Source organism: Eptatretus burgeri, chromosome 11 (genome assembly GCF_056783735.1).
Source record: "Eptatretus burgeri isolate ZD-2024b chromosome 11, Ebu_testis_v1, whole genome shotgun sequence".
Lineage (NCBI taxonomy): Eukaryota > Metazoa > Chordata > Myxini > Myxiniformes > Myxinidae > Eptatretus > Eptatretus burgeri.
The window spans coordinates 85,411,646-85,436,413 of record NC_140971.1 but is presented as its reverse complement, the minus strand read 5'-3'; the positions used below and the strand labels follow the sequence as shown (position 1 = coordinate 85,436,413).

Here is a 24,768-nt window from a genome sequence, read left to right as displayed (position 1 = left end):
CTCTTCACTCTCTCCAGACCTTGATAGGACACTTGATAGAATGCTGGTCTAACACTTGGAATATGTCTTTCAACCCCGAAATATCGCACACGTTCACACTGTCTCTCCAAAAGGACCGTATGGCAAACACTTGCATCATCTTCCTGAACAAACCATTGAAAGATGTTCAGCCACTCGACTTTTGTGCCTCACCATCATTCATGATCTTTCTTGGGCTGCCAGTATTTCCACGATGGCCTCCAAAGCCAGCTGACTGGATATATCCTTTGTTGTGTCGGGTGGTTCCTTGGCTAATATGAATTTTTGACAACCTATGAGTCATTCATTTGCAGCTTCGTGGAGCTCGCCCCTTCAGACTGGTGCCCTCACTTCAACCCTTTTCTTTCTTGATGCTGTGGAAAGCAAGACTCTCAAAATCATTGCGAATTCTGGTCCCAAAGCCAAGTGTTTGGGCCTGTTACTCTCACATGAGCTTGGTGGCCTCTATATTACACCCACCTGCCTTTTGGGCTTGCACCCTCAGCCCTCTCTTGGCTCTGTCCCTCCCAGGTTCCTGCATGGTGCAACCGGTTTGCCAGTAACCCTCTTCTTCTTACACTTCCAAAATCCAGGCTCACTGCTCACCTCCACTTCTTACCTCAACCACCGAAGGTGAAGGAGGTTATGTTTTCACCCCTCTCTGTCTCTGTTTGTCTGTCTGTCTCTGTCTGTGTGCAGTATATCTCAAAAAGTTGTGTATGGATCCAGATGAAATTTGATGGGCAGGTTGGGTGTGTGACTCGGATAAACTGATTTGATTTTGGTGAAGATCCAGATCCGGATCCGACTCCGAAAGTTTTTTTATGCGATTCTCCACCATTAAGAGACATGGCTAAACTAATATATAGCAAAATACCTCAAAAAGTTGTGAACGGATTTGGTTGAAACTTGGTGGACAGGTTGGGTGTGTGACCATGACAAATTGATTTGATTTTGGTGAAGGTCCAGATCCGGATCTGGGTACGAGAATTATTTAATCTTAAAAGTGATTCTTCACCACTGAGAGATAGGGCCAAAAACTATATATAGCATGATATTTCAAAAATGTATTTGGCCCGATATGTTCTCGTGGATCAGGCATTGCGTGATTAGGTATGTGATCTACCGAGTGCCCTTCGAGTTTTTCCTGTTCTCTCGCCTCCAATACCAACTCCCAGAATCTGTTCAGTCCCATTCTTCCCTCCAAGGCTTCAAGACATCTGTTCTCCACGACGTCAGGTTATCCCCTCTCAGACCCATGATCTCTTCTACCTCAAATCACCCCATTCCTAAGCACTCCTTATTTCCAGGTTGTTGTGATCCACCCCCCCCCCAGGGCCCCGTCTCCCCATCCCTTTGATCTCACTCTTTCTTTTACTCTCCTGTTGGTGCTTCCCCCTTTCCATTTTCTTCCCTTCCATTCTGCTCTTTCTCTTCCAAGAGCCTCAATCATGTGCACAAAAAAAACGAAAAAGAAGCAAGATGTGTGGGCTTTTGAGTATCACAGGTCGATCCCACCTCAATCATCTCCACCACCACAATATGTTATCCACACCTTACTTTCCCAATCTTTCATTTGCAATATAATGAAACAAACTACTCGAGAATGTGTTCATATTCTTCACTGGTCGGCAGTGGATCTTTAGTTATAAGAGGTGTATGTATTGCTTTGATTTAACCAACATAACATGATTATCATTATTCTAATTGGGATTGTGTGTTCTACAGTATTCATTGGAAACCATGTTAAAAGAAGCAGACTATTCATACAAGAAAGGTAAGCATCCAAGGTGAAGTGGGTATGGATGGATGTTTTGAGTTGTTGATCGGCGGGGGAATGTTTTGAAGGAACTCTTTGTTGTGTCGTTGTGGTTTTGTCTTCATGTGTTTCGGGGTCTGTGTGTGGTTTCTTTGTGATGTCCTCAGTCATTGTCTGTGAGTGCCGTAAGTGTGTTAAGCCTGGGTATGTACATTGGTTTAATGCTTGAAGTGTGTGTGTGTGTGTGTGTGTGTGTGTGTGTGTGTGTGTGTGTGTGTGTGTGTGTGTGTGTGTGTGTGTGTGTGTGTGTGTGTGTGTGTGTGTGTGTGTGTGTGTGTGTGTGTGTGTCTTAAGGTGCAAAACTTTAGATGAAAACCTCTCAATTTTATACACTATTTCAGAACCATCTAATTGCTGTTTGGAGATAGGCATGGTGTGGTAGAATTGGTGGGATGGTGTGTGAGGAAGAAAATTAAGTGAAGAGGTTGAAAGGGTGTGTCAAGCTTTTTGACCTTCTCGGTCTCCATTCACAACCTGATTTTAACTGTTGTTTGCAATTTAAAACATTTATCAACATTCTTGTGACGATTCATTTTGATGCCTGTTACACTTTGCACAAACAATGTAAACAAGTAATTGTTTTCTTTTATTCTTGCAGAAGATGATGAGAAAGTTGCACAACTTCCTGCAGAGATCATTGTGGAGGAAATCTTTGTGGAAGATGAAAAGCCAGTCAAAGGTTTGTGTTGAAAAAAAGAAGACGAGGCTTGCCTTGACCTTTTTTCCCACAAATACCAAAATACTTTTACTTTTCTGCAATTTTTTGTGGAATGAAACTGGTGATCACTGATTAATTACTCGACCCAAATCCTGCCGCAAACACCAATTAGTGTTTTCAGCTGCTTTCATGGACGTCAGCTACAAGTTGGCTGACATGAAAGTGTGTTAAGCTTGGGTATTGTTTGTAATGTGATCTGAGAATTACGTGTGTGTGTGTGTGTGTGTGTGTGTGTGTGTGTGTGTGTGTGTGTGTTTTGTGTGCGTGCGTTTTGTGTGTGTGAGAGAAAGGGATGTTTTTCAGTGTGACTTGTGGTGCAGCTATGTGCTCCTTGGTATAATTTGTTCAAAGAGTGACTTGATTTTGAGGGGGCTACTTTTAGTCTTTTGATGGTGAGCCAGTGTTGCAGGATGTTGAAGGATTGAAGTGCTGTGGCTCAGTAGATGTTGCTATGGGTCCAAGTAATGGTTGTGCCTTCTGTTTATGAGGTGTATGCTATTGGATGGTTGTGGAAAATTGTGCATGAAAGTTGTAAGCATGTGGGAGAGAGGACTGAGCCTTGAGGGACTCTGTTAGGAAAGTATTGTTTGTGTGATGACTTGCCATGAAAAGTTACGTTTGATTGTTTGCATGATAGGTCGTTGGCAAGCCCGCATTTGGTTTGAGTATTTTGTTTGTGAGTAAGTTTTGCATGGTGGCTAAATCATTGTTTATGCCTATTTTCGTGATCATCGTGTGTTTTGGCGGTGTTCTTTTGTTGAAGCCATCAAAGGTGTTTTGTGTGAGATTTGTGAGAAGAGTAGTTTGTTCTGAATCTGTGCTGGGTGTGCGAGAGTGGGACGTGAGGGTTTGAGAGTGCAAGGAGGTGTTGGGTAACTTTTAGGTTGTGCAAAATCATGTGATAGGTCTGCAGTAATCTGTTTTGGTGGGTACTTTGACTTCAGGAGGGAAATGATTTTGCCTTGTTTCCAATTTGGGGAATTATTGAGTGTTGGTTAGAAAAGTTGCTCATATTTTTTAAAGGCTGATTATGTCACGTGGTTCAATGTGTTTAAAAAAAAAAGTAAATTGGTGATTGGCTGATGTACTAGTCAGGTGGCACACTGCTGATATTATTTTGCCAAACCTTGAGTCTGACCCAACAAAGGGAGTCATATTTCAGGCATTGTGTGCAGAGTAGAGTGTCCAGATGTCCAAAGTGGGAAGCGCAGAGAGCCAAACCACGCACTTGCACCTTCAATGTGACCTCTCAGGTGACAGGTCAAGGTATGGCGACCAAGCACTGCTCTCGGTATGGCGATCAAGCTTGTCTGATGCTCTTGGCCTACCGCTATCAGCCGTGGCAGTTCCTCATCAGCTTTCACCAATTGCTCTCGGCCATCATATTTGCACTGCTGACCAGTTTCCACAATTCACGAGGATTATGATATGATGTCCTTATATGGACTGACTCCTCGTGACTGAGATTCTTCCTTTCCCTGAGAGCCTGCTCATGCCATCTGGGCCTCATCCTGACCCGCCCTCCCACAATCCGGTGTTCAGAGCAGACCACTTACCTGTGACACCTTGAACATAAATAGCCACTAAAGATTACATCTCCATCTCCCAGCAGCACACAAACAATCAGAACGACTTATTCCTGACCACAAACACTGAATTCAATGTTTGCAAAAGTTCTCAAACTACGTGAACATGAACAGCGGTGTACACCTGAATTCTAAAAACGAAATCCACCCCTCAACCCCTTGCCACAAACGTAACAGTTAAAGATTTTCTTTCCACTGTTTTCCCTTTTTCGACATGCACTCTTCCTATCCAAGTCTCAAAACAAAGCACTTATTACATCAACAGCTTTCTTTTTGTAATTGTACCATGTTGGACGAGATCACTTTTTCAATCGTAATCATTGGCACAAATGGATATCCATCTTGTTTTCCTGCAATGTGCGTCAGTGCGCCCGCATACGCATAGCTTCTCTCAAGGTGCAAAACTTTAAATGAAAACCTCCCAATTTTATACACCATTTCAGAACCATCCAATTGTTGTATGGAGATTGGGATGGTGTGGTAGAATTGGTGGGATGGTGTGTGAGGAAGAAAATTAAGTGGAGGTCGAAAGGGTGTGTCAAGCATTTTGACCTTCTCGGTCTCCATTCACAACCTGATTTTAACTGTTTCTTGCAGTTTACAACATTTATCAACATCCTCATGACGATTCATTTTGATGCCTGTTACACTTTGCACAAACAATGTAAACAAGTATTTGTTTTCCTTTATTGTTGCAGAGGATGATGAGAAAGCTGAAGAACTTCCTGCAGAGATAAATGTGGAGACAGTGGAGGAAGTCTTTGTGGAAGATGAAAATCCAGTCGAAGGTTTGTGTTGAAAATAGAAGAAGAAGCTTGGCATATTTTTTTTTTCCCCACAAATACCAAAATAGTTTCACTTTTCTGCAAATTTTTGTGGAATCAAACTGTTAATTACTGATTAATTACTCAAGTCCTGCCTCCAACAACAATTAGTGTTCTCAACTGCTTTCATGGACATCAGCTACAAGTTGGCTGACATGAAAGTGTGTTAAGCTTGGGTATGTGTATTGTTTGTAATGTGATCTGAGAATTACGTGTGTGAGAGAAAGGGATGTTTTTCAGTGTGACGTGTGGTGCAGCTCTGTGCTCCTTGGTATAAATTGTTAAAAGAGTGACTTGATTTTGAGGGGGCGACTTTTAGTCTTTTGATGATGAGCCAGTTTTGCAGGATGTTGAGGAAGGGTTGAAGTGCTGTGGCTCAGTTTATGTTGCTATGGGTCAAAGTAATCTTAAATCTGTTTCTGGTGTATGTTCCCCCTCCATCCCCTCCCTTACCTCAAATGGCCGCACTGCTGATTCCACACGTGATAAAGCTGAATGTCTAAACTCGGTGTTTGCAGCTAAATCTTGTGTCCTAAACCCATCACTATCTCGACCCACTTTACCCAGTCGCACCCAACTGTCCCTAGACTCTGTATCCTTTTCTCCTGACAAAGTGGAGAGCTTCCTGTCAAACCTCGACTCAGATTCTGCAACCGGTCCAGACGGCATCAGCCCACGTGTCCTCAAAGCCTGCTCTTCTGCTCTTGCTGACCCTCTCTCTGTTCTATTCACCCTCTCATTTGCCCAAGGTCATCTGCTTGGAAATCTGCTAACATCACTGCCCTGCATAAAAAAGGTGCAAAAACAGATCCCTGTAACTACAGACCAATCAGCCTTCTCCCTATCATCAGCAAGGTTATGGAATCCATCATCGCTTTCGACATGAAATCCTTCCTCTTCTCCAATGGCTTGATTTTCAATCATCAATTTGGATTCAGACAAGGTCACTATACCCTGGACATGCTGCTTCTGCTCTCCCATCAATGGATGGAGGTCCTCAATGCCAGACAGGAAATCCGAGCCATATCCCTGGACATATCACGTGCTTTTGACACAGTCTGGCACCCTGCACTACTCACCAAACTCTCTTCCCATGGTATTCAAGGCCATCTCCACTCATGGCTCACAGACTTCCTGTCCTGTCGCAGTCAACGTGTGGCCCTAAATGGAGTTCTTTCATCCCCTCTTCCTGTGCAGGCTGGAGTTCCTCAAGGTAGCGTTCTGGGCCCTGTTCTTTTTCTGGTTTTCATCAATGATCTCTCGGACTCTCTGGAAAATCCTCTATTTCTCTTTGCCGACGACTCCACCCTCTGCCGTACCATCTGTCATCCCTCAGACCGGCAAGCAGCAGTTTCTTCGCTCACTGCAGATCTGGATAAAATCACAAACTGGTCCAACACGTGGAACATGTCTTTCAATCCAGACAAATCTCACACTCTCACTATGTTTCTTCAAAAGGACCGTTTAGAAAACCCCCCCATCCACTTTCTCAACAATCCTCTGGAAGAAGTCTTTTCTTTCAAGCTTCTGGGTCTCACTATCTGCCATGACCTTTCCTGGGAAAGTCACATTTCCAACCTCGCCTCAAAAGCCAGTCGCCGACTGGGAATCCTCCGTCGTGCAAAGTCCTTCCTCGGCCCTCTTGAGCTCCTGACCACTTACAAAGCTTTTGTCCGTAGCCCGATGGAGTACTGCTCTCCCCTCTGGGCTGGTGCTCCTGCCTCCCACCTTTCTCGGCTTCACGCTGTCGAAACCAGGGCATTTAAGATCATCGGCATCTCCCGCAATGAAGCTGAGTCTTTGGGCCTCTCACTCAATCACCGCAGGTTGGTCGGTTGTCTTTCTGTCTTCTGCCGACTCCTCTCCAACCTTGCCCCCCCCCCTGCTCTCTCTGCGATTTGTCTCCACCACATTTCCACAGGGCGGTCAAGGTCCGCCAACAACCCCCTTCTGGTAAAACTACCAAAATCACGAATCACTGCTCATCTTCACTCTTTCATTCCTCTTTTTTCCCGCCTTTGGAATAAACTTCCTCACTCTATTCTTTCCCATTCTTCCCTCCAGGCTTTCAAAACAGCTGTTCACCACCACCTCTTATCTTCCCCCATCCAAATCCTCGATCTTTTCTACCCCCGATAATCCACCCAAGCCCACTTTCTTCAATTCCCCTGCTTTCCTTCCTGAAAGTCCCTGTAATGTCCATCTTCTCTTCGCCATGTTCCCCGTCCCATCCCCATCCCTCTCCCTTCCACAGTTCACCTAATGTGTCTGTTCCCCACTGTTTTGTCCCTTCCACTCCCGCCCCTCTTGTCTCATGCCTCCTTGCTGTGAGTTGTGTGTTAGCTCTCATACGAGCCTCGACCGAGGTATACAAAAAAAAATATAAAAATGGTTGTGCCATCTGTTTATGAGGTGTATGTTCTTGGATGTCTGGTGTTGGCCTGGTGTTGGCTTAGTGGTTTGGGTAGCGGATTAGGATACAAAAGGTCCTGAGTTCAAGCCCCGTTGGCTGCTTGAATTAATACACACCAGGAGGTTGACTCAGCCTGTCATCCTTCCGAGGTCGGCAAAGTGAGTACCAGTGTACTGTGCCCGGTGTATGCCCCGGTTAGAATAGGTGTACCATATCCCTGTGTTGTAAGAAGCGACCAAGGTTGCGTCAGGAAGGGCATCCGGCATAAAAACTAAGCCAAATCACTATGCGGATCATACGAATGATCCGCTGTGGCGACCCCTCACGGGAGCAGCCGAAGGAAGTAGAAGAAGAAGTTCTTGGATGGGTGTGGAAAGTTGTGCATGAAAAGTTTTAAGCGTGTGGGAGAGAGGACTGCACTTTGAGGAACTCTGTTAGGAAAGTATTGTTTGCATGATGACTTGCCATTAAAAGTTACGTTTGATTGTTTGCATGATAGGTAGTTGGCAAGCCCGCATTTAGTGATGTGTTTATGTTTGTGTTGAGTATTTTGTTTGTGAGTAAGTTTTGCATGGTGTCTAAATCATTGTTGATGCCCATTTTCGTGATCATCGTGTGTTTTGGCGGTGTTCTATTGTTGAAGCCATCAAAGGTGTTTTGTGTGAGGTTTGTGAGGAGAGTGGTCGTGGAGTAGTTTGTTCTGAATCTGTGCTGGGTGTGTGAGAGTGGGACCTGAGGGTTTGAGAGTGTAACTAGAAGGTGTTGGGTAACTTTTTAAGTTGTGCAAAATCATGTGATAGGTCTGCAGTAGTCTGTTTTGGTGGGTCCTTTGACTTCAGGAGGGAAATGATTTTGCCTTCATTTCCAAATTTGGGGAATTCTTGAGTGTTGGTCAGAAAAGTTGCTCATATTTTTTAAGGGCTGATTATGTCACGTGGTTCAATGTGTTGAAAAAAAAAAGTAAATTGGAGATTGGCTGATGTACAGTCATGCGCCGCATAACGACTTTTCGGGCAACGACGTATCACATATACGACGGTGGTCCCATAATCGCGTATACGACGGTGGTCCCATAATCGCATATACGACGGATCTGCCAGCTCCATTATAATGGAGCTGAAAAATTCCTATCGCCGAGTGATGTCGCCGACGTAGCACTGCCAGTCATATAAAAATAGCACCTACAATTATGTACACTGTACAGTACATAATACTTCATAATGATAATAAACGACAGTGTGGCCCCATTTTAATGCGATCGTTGAGGTCCATAAAATTTCATTGCGAAAAAAGCAGGGTCGTGCTAAATCAGGATTCAAGGAAATCGGCTTTCAAACTGAACTAATGTTTCCACGTTTACCTTCTAGCAAGTAAATTACCTTTGAATTCAAGAATTCTGCTAATAAATTGTGGTTGTTAGTCGAAATTAAAACACAAATTTGTTTTTGGTGAAGCTTTTTATGTTGTTAGAACAATCGCACTGTTCCGAAAATATACTGAACAAAAATATAAACGCACCAACCTAAATATCTAAGTCAAGATTGCCATTATGGGAAAATGGTCAAACCGATGATATGTTTGAGCAATGGTTCCTTTGTTTTGCTCAAGACAGATGTTCCCATTGAAATTGACCACTCTGAGTGTGTGGACTCACACGTTGAGTAATCCTTCCCATGAGCACCATGGGGCTTGACAGAGTGATGGTCAGTGAGCGTGACCAGGACACAAACACTCCCTATAGCTTGCCCTATAAAAGGCCTCCCCAAAATGTGGACTGGTGCCAAATGTCAACATGCCACAGACGTCACAAATCTTGAGGGAGCGCGCCATTGGCATGCTGAATGCTGGGACGTCAGTACGGGCCGTTGCAGCACACTTCAATGTCCACCACTCCACCATTATCCGCCTGAGAACGCGCCTCAGAGAGACTGGTAGCACCGTGAACCGCCCACATGCCCGGCGACCACGTGTGACCACCGCCGGTCAGGATCGTCACATGAGGCTGCAACATCTCCGGGATCGACTCCGACCGGCCACGAGCACTGCCGATGAGACTGTCGGGCTGCATAACAGGCGCATTTCAGCCCAGACGGTGCGTAACCGCTTGAGGGAGGCCAACACCCGCTACTGACTGTGTGAACTCTGACAGTGACACCTCGGTTGTGTCGGCTGTTGTAGCGCAAAGACTGTCGCCAGAATTCTCAAGGAACTCTTTGAAATTTAATGCTCAATTGTCATGGATTCTATAACCAAATTGTTGTGAAGATTTAGTATTAATGAGTTCGAGGTAAAATAGTAACAATCGCTTGGTGCGTTTATATTTTTGTTCAGTATATATATCATAATTGACAGGTGCTCGTTTCTTCATTTGTAAATTATAACATCCATGCAATGATTACGTATTTATAAAATCCAAACGCTATTTATTCACCTTTCTTTCATCGATGCGAGAGGAGATTGTAAGCTGCTGCTAACAACACCCATGGCCGTCATGAACAGCACAAAGGTAAAACTAACATGTCTTCCGTCTCTCTTCGATGTGTGTTACAATTGCCGACAGTATTCAGTACAGTAACATGCTGTACAGGTTTGTATCCGAGGAGCAATAGACTACACCATATAGTCTAGGTTTGTGTAAGTACGATGTTCGAAAACGAAAACGAAAAAAAAATAAAAATATGATGTTCGCACAACGACGACGTCGGTTCACGACACATTTCTCAGAATGTAACCCCGTCGTCAAGTGGCGCATGGCTGCACTTGTCAGGTGGCACACTGCTGATATTATTTTGCCAAACCTTGAGTAGGACCCAACAAAAGGAGTCATATTTCAGTCACTGTGCGCAGAGTGTCCAGATGTCCAAAGTGGGAAGCACAGAGCCAAACCAAGCAGTCGCACCTTCAATGTCACCTCTCAGGTAACAGGTCAAGGTATGGCGACCAAGCACTGCTCTCGGTATGGCGACCAAGCTTGTCTGATGATCTTGGCCGACCCCTGCCACCCGTGGCAGTTCCTCATCAGCTTTGCACCAATTGCACTCGGCCATCATCTTTGCACAACTGACCAGTTTCCACAATTCACGAGGATTATGATATGATGTCCTTATATGGACTGACTCCTCGTGACTGAGATTCTTCCTTTCCCAGAGAGCCTGGTCATGCCATCTGGGCCTCATCCTGAACCGCCCTCCCCCAATTAGGTGTTCAGAGCAGACCACTTACCCGTGACACCTTGAACATAAATAGCCACCAAAGATTACATCTCCATATCTGAGCAGCACACAAACAATCAGGACGACTTATTCCTGACCACAAACACTGAATGCAATGTTTGCAAAAGTTCTCAAACTACGTGAATATGAACAGCGGTGTACACCTTAATTCTAAAAAGGAAATCCACCCCTCACCTCCTTGCCACAAACGTAACAATTAAAGATTCTTTCCACTGTTTTCCCTTTTTCGACATGCACTCTTCCTTTCCAAGTCTCAAAACAAAGCACTTATTACATCAACAGCTTTCTTTTTGTAATTGTACCATGTTGGACGAGATCACTTTTTCATTCGTAATCATTGGCACAAATGGATATCCACCTTATTTTCCTGCAATATGCGTGCGTGCGCCCGCACACGCATAGCTTCTCTCAAGGTGCAAAACTTTAAATGAAAACCTCCAAGTTTTATACACCATTTCAGAACCATCTAATTGCTGTATGGAGATTGGGATGGTGTGGTATGATTTGTGGAATGGTGTGTGAGGAAGAAAATTAAGTGAAGAGGTTGAAAGGGTGTGTCAAGCTTTTTGACCTTCTCAGTCTCCATGCACAACCTGATTTTTACTGTTGTTTTCAGTTTAAAACATTTATCAACATTCTTGTGACGATTCATTTTGATGCCTGTTGCACTTTGCACAATGTAAACAAGTATTCATTTTCCTTTATTCTTGCAGAGGATGATGAGAAAGTTGAAGAACTTCATGAAGAGATAAATGTGGAGACAGTGGAGGAAGTCTTCATCGAAGATGAAAATCCAGTCGAAGGTTTGTGTTGAAAATAGAAGAAGTTTCTTCGCATGTTTTTTTTCCCCACAAATACCAAAATAGTTTTACTTTTCTGCAAATTTTTGTGGAATCAAACTGTTAATCACTGATTAATTACTCAACTCAAATCCTGCCTCCAACAACAATTAGTGTTTTCAGCTGCTTTCATGGACGTCAGCTACAAGGTGGTAACATCTCATAATGTTTGTTTGATGAACTGTCTTGTTACTTTTGTTCATTTTGTTTCTGTTGTTGGATGCCTTTTTATCTTGCCAAAACGAAGTTTTTGCAAGATATGTTAGTCTGCTTGTATGTTTTTTTTTATTCTTTTTATTTTTATCTTGCCAAAACGAAGTTTTTGCAAGATATGTTAGTCAGCTTGTATGTTTTTTTTTTGCTTGTTTGTTTGTTTGTCTGTAATCACGTATAAAAAATTCTGCAGAGCACAGTTATCATTGGAAATTTTTGTAACTTCGCATATCAGAGGCCTATAGGGGTCCCTTTCAGTGCACAAAATTTTGAAGGTCAAGGTCAAAGGTCAAGGTCACTTTGTCGCAAATCACCGGAGTCGACGAAACCCTTATTTTTTGAGTAATTTTGATCGGATCGTCTTCAAACTTCATGGGAATATTGTTCATGGTCTGGCGCTCAGCTGATTAATTTTTGGTGGCGATTGGCCTTGACCTTCATGGTTAGTGCCTGAGGTCAAACATATTTGACCCCAAAGTCAAATTTTCAAGTTTTAGGAACCATATCGTGTAATACCTCAAATTGAACACCTCGATGAGTGCTTTCTAGATATGTCAAGCTTGAGACATTATGACGTCATTTGGTGACGTTATGAGGCAAAAGCATATTTTTCATGGTTACTCTGTAGAACGATTCTCATCGGAATCTCTCGTAGGCAGATATTCCTCAAGGAGTCGCTCCTGGTGGATAGCAGCTCTGTTCACCTCAGTGTGACCTTAAAAAAGTCACACGTGGTCACCTTTTGGCAAGATACGGGTCACCCTGCGGGTGACATTGGTTTATTTTCTTTTCAATCAAAGTCTTGGAACACCCATTGCCAATTGTGAGAATTTCTCACATTTGTCTCATTTGTATAACCGTGGATATCATCCAACGAGCTTGGCATGAAGAAATGGAGAACCGTTTCATTGCTCAGTTTCACAGTGGCATATCCAAAACAAAAGTGAATGAAAATCCACGATCAGAGAGCGTTCTTCTTTATTGTGAACCATCGATACGCCACGTAACACATTTTTAGACAATTTCACTCCACAGCAATCTCTCGAATTGCAAACTTTAAACCTTGTGTCCTCAACATTTTGACACAAAAAAATTTAATTAATGACATCAAAACTCAACATTACGAATTTTTGCTCAACCTTAATCAACTCAGTTTTTTAACTGCAAATTCAAAAACTCGACGTCGTGAAATGTTGCTCAAAAATTTTAATTGTGGAATTTAAAATATCTCGTTAAAACAGGCTACAGCATCACTCGGCTTTTAGGCAAATACACTCCCCCTATCCCACAATAATTGCTCAACACTTTTTGAGAGAACCCACCCACATCAATACTCTGTAATGCTGAGTCAACAAACCATGTTTAATGTTCATCCGAAGGATGGCACACTCAATCATGAATTGCCCTGCAGAGAACGCTCCAGTGGACTGAGATGGAAATGAAGTCTTTGAGATGTGTGATTAAACTCTGATGTGACAAAAATCTAGGGAGTCACTGCATAGTCAGGAAAGTCGCTCAACAGTCAAAGAAAGAGCATTTAATGTGTGCCTCACCACATTGTATGAAGGACAGCAAGTCTGACAACTGGTGCTCACTCACACAGTACCATTGTTATAACTTTTTGTGTTACTTCATCCTGACACACACAGACAAACCTCCAAGTGTTACACACAGACAAATAAGGAGTCAAGAGAAAACTCTGACCCTTGACAACAGCATGCAAACACTTACACAGGGTGAAGAGACGAGACACATTATTGAACATAGGGTTAATTGTCTCACTTGAAGATGATCCACATTCAAGGTACAAAATCAATGTCCTTAAATCAGATGTGAAAACGTAATGGTTAAACAAGACTTCTCTCTTGCTCTCGAACTGTGGCTGGCTGTCGGGGGAGGGGGGGCACATTGAAATTGATCTCCGTGCTGGCTCACTGACCGACAAGACTTGGTGTGGCTGCAGCCCAGCATCAGTTCTTGCAGGGCCAAGGCGATGTTGCTAATGCGATGCTATCTGTGGGTTGGTGCAGGAATTTTGGCAGGTTGCTGGCGATAGCTTGTCAACTCTTCACGAAGATTACTGTGGGGTCTTTATCAGTGCTGGCAAATATGTCCCCAAACTTAACATCCTACCATTGGGCAGCTCATACATTGATGCTTCACCCTGCATGCAAAACACCAGCAAGACAGTCGAGATTCGACTGTCTTGCTGGTGAATCAAATCCAGGCGAGAGCACATACCTCTCGGGTCTGGGCCATCCTGCTGACATCCCTTACAATACTCTTGCACACCATTGGAAATGGGCGGGACAAATTAATTCTTCAGACAGAAGAGTGCGACAGTATCCAGACTGGCATCTTGGGCAGGACAAACCTGACCAGGTGTGTAGATTACCTCCTAACGCCCACAACTTGATCTTGGCCCACAAACCAATGATGGCCATATGACTGCCATATGACCTTGACCTTCAACATTTATGGATAGTGTGTAAATTAAGAAGCTGGGTCCCCATCTACTGTGTAGTCTTATCCATAAAAGTTCACATCATGAAAATCGCAGCAAAATTATTAATGTGATCAAAAAGGTGTTTTATGATAATTAGGTCACAATTCGAAAAATGTAAGTCAAGAACGCTAATCAACCATCAGGTGCACAACTTCAATGCAGGGACAATATTATTATGCAAGAATATCTTGGAAGACCAAGTGGTCTTTGAGATTCCGCATTAGCAAAATTGAGCGATGACAAAAAAAAAGTTTTCTTTCATACCTCGAGTTGATCTTGACCCGTAACCCGAGGGGAATGATGCAAATTAAGCGTAAATGCACTTTGCTCTTGGCTACCTGGAGAGGCTAGTTTTGTTCCGATCGGACAAACTTTGTCGAGTTGTGATAAATGTTAAAATGTAAAGAATTACACCACAACCTTAAACAGGAGATCAAGGTTCATAAAATGTCAACCCAAATATTTTTGATTCACATTATAGGAACAAAATTTAACTCTGAAAGTTCCAACAGGCTCCAGGACATGGCTTGGAAATTACTAAAGCTTGAAAATTTGTAATTGCAGAAAGAAGAAGAAGAACTGGGGAAAACCCCCACTATTGTGGTTTATTACTCCTGGGGGTCTTAGAAACTCTGGGGTACCATTAAAAATTGAGGGCATTGATTGGAAAAACAAACCCAACAACAGCTGTAAGCTTGTATGACAGGTCCCACAGGGGAGGCTCATAAAATGTCCTGTCGGGAAGAATTACAGCTGCGTTCTTCTGGATTAGAAATGTCAACTGAATAACATTTTGTCTCCTTAACTCTTGGCCACCATCATATCCTCAGGTGTTTCTGTCTTTTGATTCCAATACAGAGTACAGTGTATTTTGCAATGCTTAAATATTCCTTTCTTGACGTGATATATAAAATGGCTGCTGGTGAATTTGTCAAACACCTTTGTTTCTTTTCATCCCCAGTGGAACTCCATGTGAGCGAGTTCGTTAAAGCAGATGGCTACAATGTGAAACAAAGCAGCAATGCTTGCAACGAGCAAAGCGACAGCGATGCTTGGAGTTATGATCGCTGCTACACCAGCATTTTCGGCATTGAAGACTGCGACTGCTGTGCCAGAACAAATAGCACCCAAAGCTGTGCCAGCAATGATCACGGCCAAAGCTTTGCCAGCAATGATCGCGGCCAAAGCTGTGCCAGCAATGATCACGGCCAAAGCTTTGCCAGCAATGATCGCGGCCAAAGCTTTGCCAGCAATTATCGCGGCCAAAGTTATGCCAGCAATTATCACGGCCAAAGCTGTGCGAGCAATGATCGCGGCCAAAGCTGTGCCAGCAATGATCGCGGCCAAAGCTGTGCCAACAATGATCGCGGCCAAAGTTTTGCCAGCAATTATCGCGGCCAAAGTTGTGCCAGCAATGATCGCGGCCAAATCTGTGCCAGCAATTATCACGGCCAAAGCTATACCAACATTGATCGTGGCCAAAGCTATGCCAGCAATGGTCGCCAGGGCAGCAGCAACACAATGTGGTGTGGGAAAGGATTTAACGTCCTGTGTGAACGAATGAAGTCACCCAAAAAGAAGGTAAATATTATCCCCACAATGCTTCCAGAAACGAATTATCTGTGGTGTAAATGACGGCTTTTTCTTGGTGCTCTTCCTTTGTTGTTCCTTTGAAGTCACGATTCAACAATCGGATCTTTATCGTTCAGATTTTCAAAATGAGTAGTGTTCTGGATAATACCCGAATGAGTATAATACATTCACAGAAATCAATATACTGTACCTAATCTATTTCCTGTTTAAAAGTAAACTCAAACATTACAATTGAGCATTATCTTGTGAAAATGTTATTGTGTTGATCCATCCATCCATTGGGACCAAACTCTGTGCAGAGCATTGATGCTGCCTCAGCAGTCTCCTGGACTATTGGGCAGAATCCTGGACAGATGACCACTAAGACACAGAATACTCGAATTGCTCAGTCATCCCAGCAAGCTGGTACTTATTTTGCCAACCTTGGAAGGATGACAGGCTGAATCAACCCCACCTGGCGTTAATTCAGCAGTGCAAAGGGGCTCGAACTCAGGACCCTAAGATCCCAAGCCAGCAACCCGAACCACGAAGTCGATACCAGGCTTGCATTGTGTTGATCGTGTAGCTGCTATTATAGCAACCTCATGATGTGTGCTTTCACTACCCTCACCATATCGTGGTGTTTGAACTACAGGATAGGTTAAAAAACCGAAAGGGACTGACACTGTGACAAACAATATTTGAGCATTTTCCATCAGTTTGGGGTCTGAGGAGCAGATTTAGTTTGTACGTGGGTGGAAAACCTGTCTGACACAACTCGGTTAATCATCTTTGAAGAATGTTGATTTTGGCATTAGATAAAAGTCTATCTGGTCCACAATTGCAGAACACATTCACTTCAGGTATACTCACATATATGCCCCATGAGAACCCCACATCCCCTCTTTCAGAGCCAACTTGCACCACATTCAATGACTTTTTCGATCCTCGTGGAGGATCTCGAAATCTTACTCGCATTGTTCTTCATCTTCTTCTTGTGGACTTTTTTAGATCCTCATGGGGGATCTCTAAGTCTTACTCACGTTGTTGTTCTTGTGGACTTTTTTGTTTCACAGCCTACAGTTTTCATCGAAACTTCCTGAAACTTGGCATATATATGTAAAAATACCCTGCACAGACAGTAACGATCTCCAATTTTGAAAATTCCTCCTAGAAAAAAAGTTATGACGTCAAAATATCTCCGCTAATGGAAATCGCCCAAAAAATTATCTCCGAAAACTCGGCAAGCTTTTTGAATTCTGTTTGCGGCAATCGAACAGGGCATTAGCAGAGATGAATTACCGCACATATGATACATCACTATGACGTCATATCAATTTTTATGACGTCATTCCTATTTTTTGACATTTTTTGTTTCACAACCCAGAGTTTTCATCGAATCTTCATGAAACTTGCCATGAATATGCAGAAAGCCCACGCGCAGGCAGTAACCATCTCCGATTTTAGAAATTCTTCCTCGAAAAAACGTTGACGTCATAATATCGCCGCGAATGGAATTCGCCTATACCATTATTTCCGAAACTAGGCAAGCTGTTTAAATTTTGTTTGCGAGAATCAAGCCGGGCATTAGCACAGATAATTTATCGCAAACTTGATGCATCACAATGACGTCATATTCATTTTTATGATGTCATCATTAGGAGGGTGAGGATCTTAGCTCATTTGAGCTTGTTGTTTCACAGCCTACAGTTTTCATCAAAACATCTTGAAACTTGGCATATATATATATATATATATATATATATATATATATATATATATATATATATATATATATATATATATATATATATATATATATATGTAAAAATACCCTGCGCAGACAGAAACCATCTCCGATTTTGAAAATTCCTCCTAGAAAAAAAGTTATGACGTCAAAATATCTCCGCAATCTCCGAGAATCAAGCCGGGCATTAGCACAGTAATTTATCGCAAACCTGATACATCACAATGACGTCATATTCGTTTTTATGATGTCATCATTAAGAGGACGAGGATCTTCGCTCATCTGAGCTTGTTTTTTGGCAAGGGTATTGTGTTTGGGTCCGTTTGTTTGTTTGTCTGCACAGAACTTTCGTGTTTTTCTCCACAAACGCGAATCGGATTGAGACAAAATTTTCACCATGGTTGCGACTACTCATGTCGAATGCTTTAATGATAATTATGATGTCATGATCATGTGGTGTGGCACTCATTTTGAAAAAATGGAAAAACCTTGGACCTCTGTATCTCTGAAACCGCATGAAGAAAAAAATTGAAACTTAGCACATGGCAAGTACTCCTCATGGGGAATAAGTGCGATTTTTCTAATGTCACAGGTGCCATCGTTATGTCATAATTGCATATGTAGAACGCTACATCTGATGAGTATGAAAATTTTTGAGGGTATTCTCTGGATAAAATAGTCCTCCAAAAAAAATTTGATGCCGTCATCGGTCACGTGATTCGGCATCCGTATTGTTCCAAAAATAATGAAAATAAACCTTCAATAATCTCTGAGGTGGCTGAACAGATCGAGGTGATTGAATTTGGTCTTCCATTTGATTTTAATTGAATTTATTTTAATCCCATTCTAAATTCAATTGAAGAATAATGAAAAACATCATGCGTCAGGGTCAGGTGTCCGATAAAAGCAGGGTTGTATCAAAGCGGGACGTCTTGGTACCCGGTCATCATTGTCAGCAGTTATGAAGTGGCAGTTCTAATTTTGTCTCATTAATCACGTAGCACACCAGTACACAAAATACACCACACAAAACTACACAAACATCACACAAAAGTTCTGCCAAGAGTCTGCAATCTCTGATTGCTCTTTCTGGTTTACCACAATGTTTCATCCATACTTGATATCTCAACTGCATAGCTGCAATCAGCTCAACATTGTTTGGGATCAGTATTTTCAGCACAGTATCAAAGAGGTGTCTCAACATCAGGAACTCGCAAACATGTTCTGGGTGCCACACGAGTCCCACATGGTCCTCAACACTGGAAACGATTCCTCTCCAATTCAAGTAATAAGGAAAAACTATTTGAGTACCTCTCTCTGGAAGCAAGTAAGGCTGGATACCATGATGACAAACATCTTCTCGTGATCTAACAGGACACTGTTCTTCACGTTTGTCCTGGCGACGTCATGATCGATACCTGCAATCATGAGGAAGCCGATGCGTGTATTGTCATGCATCTTTTGGCCGTTGCTGGGACATGCCAATCTCTTCTTATCTGGACTGGTGACACATGTCCTAGTTATCGCCATTGCTCAACTGGCTATTACTGACTGAATCTACCTCAGTGTTGAATGTTGAGTGGCCTTCAAAAGAGGCAAGGACACAACCTTCCTGAATATGAATTATCAGCCACTCTCTTGGACCACAACAGACCATAGCTCTTCCCTTGTTTCATTCCATCTTAGGCTGTGATCACCAAACTGTCCTGGAATGAATGGTTTGCAGTATGTATGACCCAATGGCAAAAATTGGTCGCTCCATAAACGACCTTCGGTGCTCCATCTTCTTCCAGAATAGCTGCGATCTGTTGTGGGTTCTCCCCATATGGACCTCTGGTAGCTTGTGGATGTTGCTGCGTTTCAGCCTGGGGAGTAACTGCTGAAATTTATCTATCCCGGTTCTTCCAAACATCTTTGTTCTTTATTCCTTTCACACTTGTTTCTAATTTTTTTTCACAATTCTCTTTTCATTTTTGTTATTGCTTTTTCTTCTCTTTCATCTCCTTTACTTTCTGTTTCTCTCTTTCGTTATCTATCTGTCCAAGGAGAAGTGAATTTGTGCCGAAAGTTTTTTTGTAAGGCTCACTTGGCTGTGCCTGGATGGGTTTGTGGGTTGAGGAGTAGCAGCTGAAACCCAAATCTTCGGGTTCCTCTTGATGACTCCATCTTTGCTCTTTACTTCTTCGGTGTCCTTCTTGGTCTTCCGTTTGTTTTACATTCAATGGAGGAATATGAGTGTACATGTGTGCACAAATGTGAATCAATAATTTCTCAAATTTTGTTGCATTTTATCAGTCGGTGGTAGATTGGTTCGAGGACTATTCGAGGTCTTCGTGGACCATCCATTTTTTTAATAACTAAATTTTGATACTGTGTTTGATTTTTAGGAATTAGCATATCGAAAGTCATGCTGACCATTGTGAAGGTCATGTTTCATGTCACTGACACATGCACCAATGAATTTCTCTTGAAAAATAGTTATTATTTCATGTGTCACACATAAGCTTTATTGACAGCTGTTGCTGGACTGGGGATCGTGAGAACATCCCCCCTTTGGGGTGGGGTTCTGTTGGGGGGCATACATGTGAGTATACCTGAAGTGAATGTGTTTTACAATTGTTGTGGACCAGATCTGACACCTAAATCAACATTCTTTAATGATAAATAGCTAAGTTCTGTCAAACATGCTTGCCACCGACATGCTCCCCCATTCAAAGGGGGTGGGGAAGCAGTACAGGAGTATGAGAATTGGCACACATTATGATATCTGCTCCTCAGACCCCAAACTCGAACAAAATGCCCAAACATTGCTTTTCACAGAGTGTCAGACACCAGGTTTTTGACCCCACTAAGAGGAGAGGGTGTAAATGATTGAGGTATGATTTATTATCTCGCTCCCCGGAGGGAGGGAGCGGGATATTGTAATCGCCCAGTTTGTTTGTCTGTCTGTCTGTCTGTTAGCAACTTTACGGCAAAACGGCTTTAGCAAACACTATCAAATTTAATCCACAGGTGGGCAATGAACCTTGGATGACCCCATTAACTTTTGGGTACAATTGGGTCAAGGTCAAGGTCACGAAAAGATCAAAATCGTTTTTTCTCAGAACTTCGTCAAAAATGGTTTAATTGACTTCAAAACTATGACTGAAATATTCCTTATTCTATTCCTTATAATCAACATTCAGGTTGAGGATGTATCAAATTTAAATTTGATCCCCAAAATAACTTTATGCCTGAAATGGGCAGGATTTGTTGTGCCTGGCACCACTTTTTTTTTTTTTTATCATTTAGGTATGATTTTTTTAAATGGAGAAAACACGTCTTTTTGGGAAGTCTGATACCCAGGTGACAGAGGATTAAGATCCCTGAACAATCGGCTATCTCTGAAAAAAGCAGAAGTTGTGTCTCTTTGAAGGAGATGTATAGATTAGATTATTCATTCATCTTAAGTCTCAACAATGACTTAACACCTTGGCAGACATCATCCTCACATCGAGGGATAGCTGACAATGTTGACACCTGCAACACTTCAATTTGTCATATTTGCTTTTATGATTAGAAAAACAGAACCGCCCATCCTCAAGCTAACCTGGATCTGGAGCAACAGTCACTTTAACCCCCCACAAACCCTGATTTATTAATTCTCCTTTTTTTTTTTTTTAATGCTGGGAGCAAACTTTGGTTCATCACAAGTTGTGGTCAAGTTTCATCAAAATCATGTATGATGCTTCAGAGAAGAGAGAAAATACCTATTTTGGGGGACCAAAAACCCCTCGTTGGTCCCCTCAATGTGAAGAGATTTTAATGCGTTCAATACACCTTCATTTGGCATCAGATATAAAGCTTGTGGCCAAGTTTCATCAAAATCGTGTGTTTGGTTCAAGCATTCCATAGCGTGTGTCTGACCTCTCAAACCTGTCTCCCTCCTCCAAATCCTGGTGGCGTCTAGATAAGTCTGTTTCTGGTGTATGTTCCCCCCCCCCATCCCCTCCCTTCCCTCAAATGGCTGCACAGCTGACATGGCACGTGAAAAGGCTGAATGCCTAAACTCCGTGTTTGCTTCTATATCTTGTGTCCCAAACCCATCGTTTTCTGTACCCACCTTACCCAGTCACACCCATCTGTTCCTGGACTGTGTCCTTTTTTCCTGACAAGGTGGAGAGCTTGCTGTCAAACCTTGACTCAGATTCTGCAACCGGTGCAGACAGCATCAGTCTACGTGTCCCAAAAACCTGCTCTGCTGCTCTTGCTCTCTCTCTCCCGTTCTCTCTCTCCCTCCCTCTCTGTTCTATTCATACTCATTTGCTCAAGATCATCTGCCATCTGCTCGGAAATCAGCAAACATTACTGATCTGCATAAAAAGGTGCAAAAACAGATCCCTGCAACTACAGACCAATCAGCCTTCTCCTCATCATGAGCAAGGTGATGGAATCCATCATTGTTTCAGACATTAAATCCTTCCTCATATCCAATGGCTTCATTTCCGATCATCAATTTGGTTTCAGACCAGATCACTCGACCCTGAACATGCTGCTTCTGCTCTACCAACAATGGATGGAGATCCTCAATGTCAGACATGAAATCAGAGCCATATCACGTGCTTTTGTCACTGTCTGGTACCTTATCCTACTCACCAAACTCTTTTCCTATGGTATCTAAGGCCATCTCCACTAATGGCTCGCAGAATTCCTCTCCTGTCACAGCCAACGTGTGGCCTTAATGGAGTTCTATCATCCCTTTTTCCTGTCCAGGCGGGAATCCCTCAAGGCAGTGTTCTAGGCCCTGTGCTTTTTCTGGTTTTCATCAATGATCTTTCCGACTCTGGAAAATCCTCTTTACCTCTTTGCTGATGACTCCACCCTCTGCCATACCATCTGTCACCCCTCAGATCGTCAAGCAGCAGCCTCTTCACTCTCTGCAGATATTGATAAAATCATAAGGTGATCCAGCACTTGGAACATGTCTTTCAATTCTGACAAATCTGACATTTTCACTATCTCTCTCCGGAAGGACAGTCTGGACCCCCCCCTCCCCATCGACTTTCCGAACAATCCTCTTGAAGTGTTTTCATTCAAGCTTCTGGGTTCCACTATCTGCCATGATCATTCCTGGGTAAGCCGCATTTCCAACCTGTCATCCAAAGCCAATCGTCGACTGGGCATCATCCGTCATGCAAAGTCCTTCCTCGGCACACCTTTGCTCCTGACCACATACAAAGCTTTCGTCCGCAACCTGATGGAGTACTGCTCTCCGCCCTGAACTGGTGCTCCTGCCTCTCACCTTTCTCGGTTTCACGTTGTGGAAACCAAGGCATTTTGGATCATTGTTATCTCCCGCGATGAGGATAAGTCTTTGGGTCACTCCCTCATCGCAGGAAGATTGGTGGTCTTTCTGTCTTCTACTGTCTCCTCCCTTGCCTCACCCCCTGCTCTATCTGCGATATGTACCCCCCCCTTATATTTCTGCAGGGTGCTCAAGATCTGCCAGCATCCCCCTTCTGGTGAAACTAGCAAAATCAAGAATCAATCCTCACCTTCATCCCTGTATTTTCCCACCTTTGGAACAACTCCCACACTCTCATCAATCCCACTCTTCCCTCCAGGTCTTCAAAGCAGCTGTTCACCACCATCTCTTATCTTCCCCCATCGGAAACCATGATCTTTTCTACCCCTGTTAATCCACCTCAAACCCACCTTCGTGAAAGTCCGTTGTGTAAGGACCTGAAAGTCACTGTAGTGTCCATCTTGTTTACCCTGTGTTCCCACCCCATGCCTCACCCTTCCACATATCTCCTAATGTCTCTGTTCCTCCCTGTATTGTCCTTCCCTCTCCCACCCCTCTTGTCTCCTGCTTCCCTTGTTGTATGTTCTGTGTGTTCGCTCTTATACGAGGCTCGACATTGTACACACAAAAATAAAATAGCATTAATGTCTGAACTGTTGATGGTCTTCCTGACTGACTCACTCTCACTTATGGTCACTGCTCTATCGCATAAGTTCACATCCAGGTGAGCTCATAATGCTTCTTCCCTTGACCATGCAACATTTGTCAAAAAAACCACTAACGCATGTCCATATTTGCACTGACATGTATTTGTAACTTGATGATTGTGTGGACTCGCTGTAAACCTGTTTGATCATGATAATTTGTTCTACCAGGAAATTGTGACCAGAATGAATCTGAACAGCAATTTCAGCAGCAGCAGCAACAACAGCAGCAGCAGCAGCAGCAGCAACAACAGCAGCAGCAGCAGCAGCAGTAGCAAAGAGACTCAGGTACAACTTTTATTATTTCTTCCGCATGTTATTAGAATGCACTTCAGCATTTCATTTCTATACCATCAATACCAATAAGTGTGTGTGTGTGTGTGTGTGTGTGTGTGTGTGTGTGTGTGTGTGTGTGTGTGTGTGTGTGTGTGTGTGTGTGTGTGTGTGTGTGTGTGTTTCCTCCATCATGCCAAAACCATGACACCTAGCAGCCTTAAGCTTTGCCTGCATACTAAGAGAATTCCAAGGAAGTGCATGAGTGAAAATTGGGTGTTTGGGTGAATTAAAATGGCCCTTTGGAAGATAATTAATGGCCTTATTTAATTATATCCTTTATCAGGTGCATCCTTGGCCTTGATGGAGTCTTAGGGCATATCCTGGGTTACCTCTCTGGGGTCTGAAGCCGCCATGTTTTTTTTTGGCCTGCTCAACCGTGCCTTGACTTGGAACAGGCAGCGACGATTTCTTAACAATAAAGTTTTGTTTTTTTCCATTTTCCTCACTCATATTTCCGAATGCCTATTCATCATAGCTGTGAATCACTGGATACGATGCAATGCTTATAGATGCCTGGAGATGCCAGCATTTGTGGCTTTTTTTCATTTCCGCACATGCCATTACCTTGTGAATCTCTTAAACTAAGACGAATTACAAAATTTAAGCTCCAGAGTTGAATTTGGCAGCAGTTCCATCTGCAGAAAATGTTTTCATTTGTCCAATTGGTGAATTTGTGGGCGTTTCTGGTTCTATGGGTTTGTCAACGTCAATTGGTAAATGCTCACCAAGCCAGGCGTTACGTTGGAGTGCTTGTTTGAGTGCTTAAGTCACTTGCAGAGCACTCGACACTCGATAGCAGTCCATTTCAAGATGTACAGTCAACAGGTACGTGAACATGGTACATATGGGTAAATTTTGACCTGGAGGGTTTCCGCGGTTGTGTGGGCATGGCATACATGTTACGGGAGCCGTGGTGTCAAAGTTTAATCCGGTATCTTGCTGAGGGTTTATCAGGT

The 24,768-nt window shown here is 43.0% G+C and overlaps 1 protein-coding gene across 1 annotated transcript in view; it reads left to right on the top strand.

Moving 5' to 3' along the window:
* LOC147017522 (uncharacterized) overlaps positions 1-24,768 on the top strand; it is a 236,010-nt gene that overhangs the window by 135,108 nt on the left and 76,134 nt on the right. Inside the window, exons 9-14 of the mRNA XM_085847979.1 lie at positions 1,747-1,795; positions 2,436-2,516; positions 4,840-4,929; positions 11,325-11,414; positions 15,131-15,750; positions 23,648-23,764. Coding sequence (XP_085704105.1) covers positions 1,747-1,795; positions 2,436-2,516; positions 4,840-4,929; positions 11,325-11,414; positions 15,131-15,750; positions 23,648-23,764 — 1,047 coding nt within the window. The remainder of the gene's footprint in view (positions 1-1,746; positions 1,796-2,435; positions 2,517-4,839; positions 4,930-11,324; positions 11,415-15,130; positions 15,751-23,647; positions 23,765-24,768) is intronic.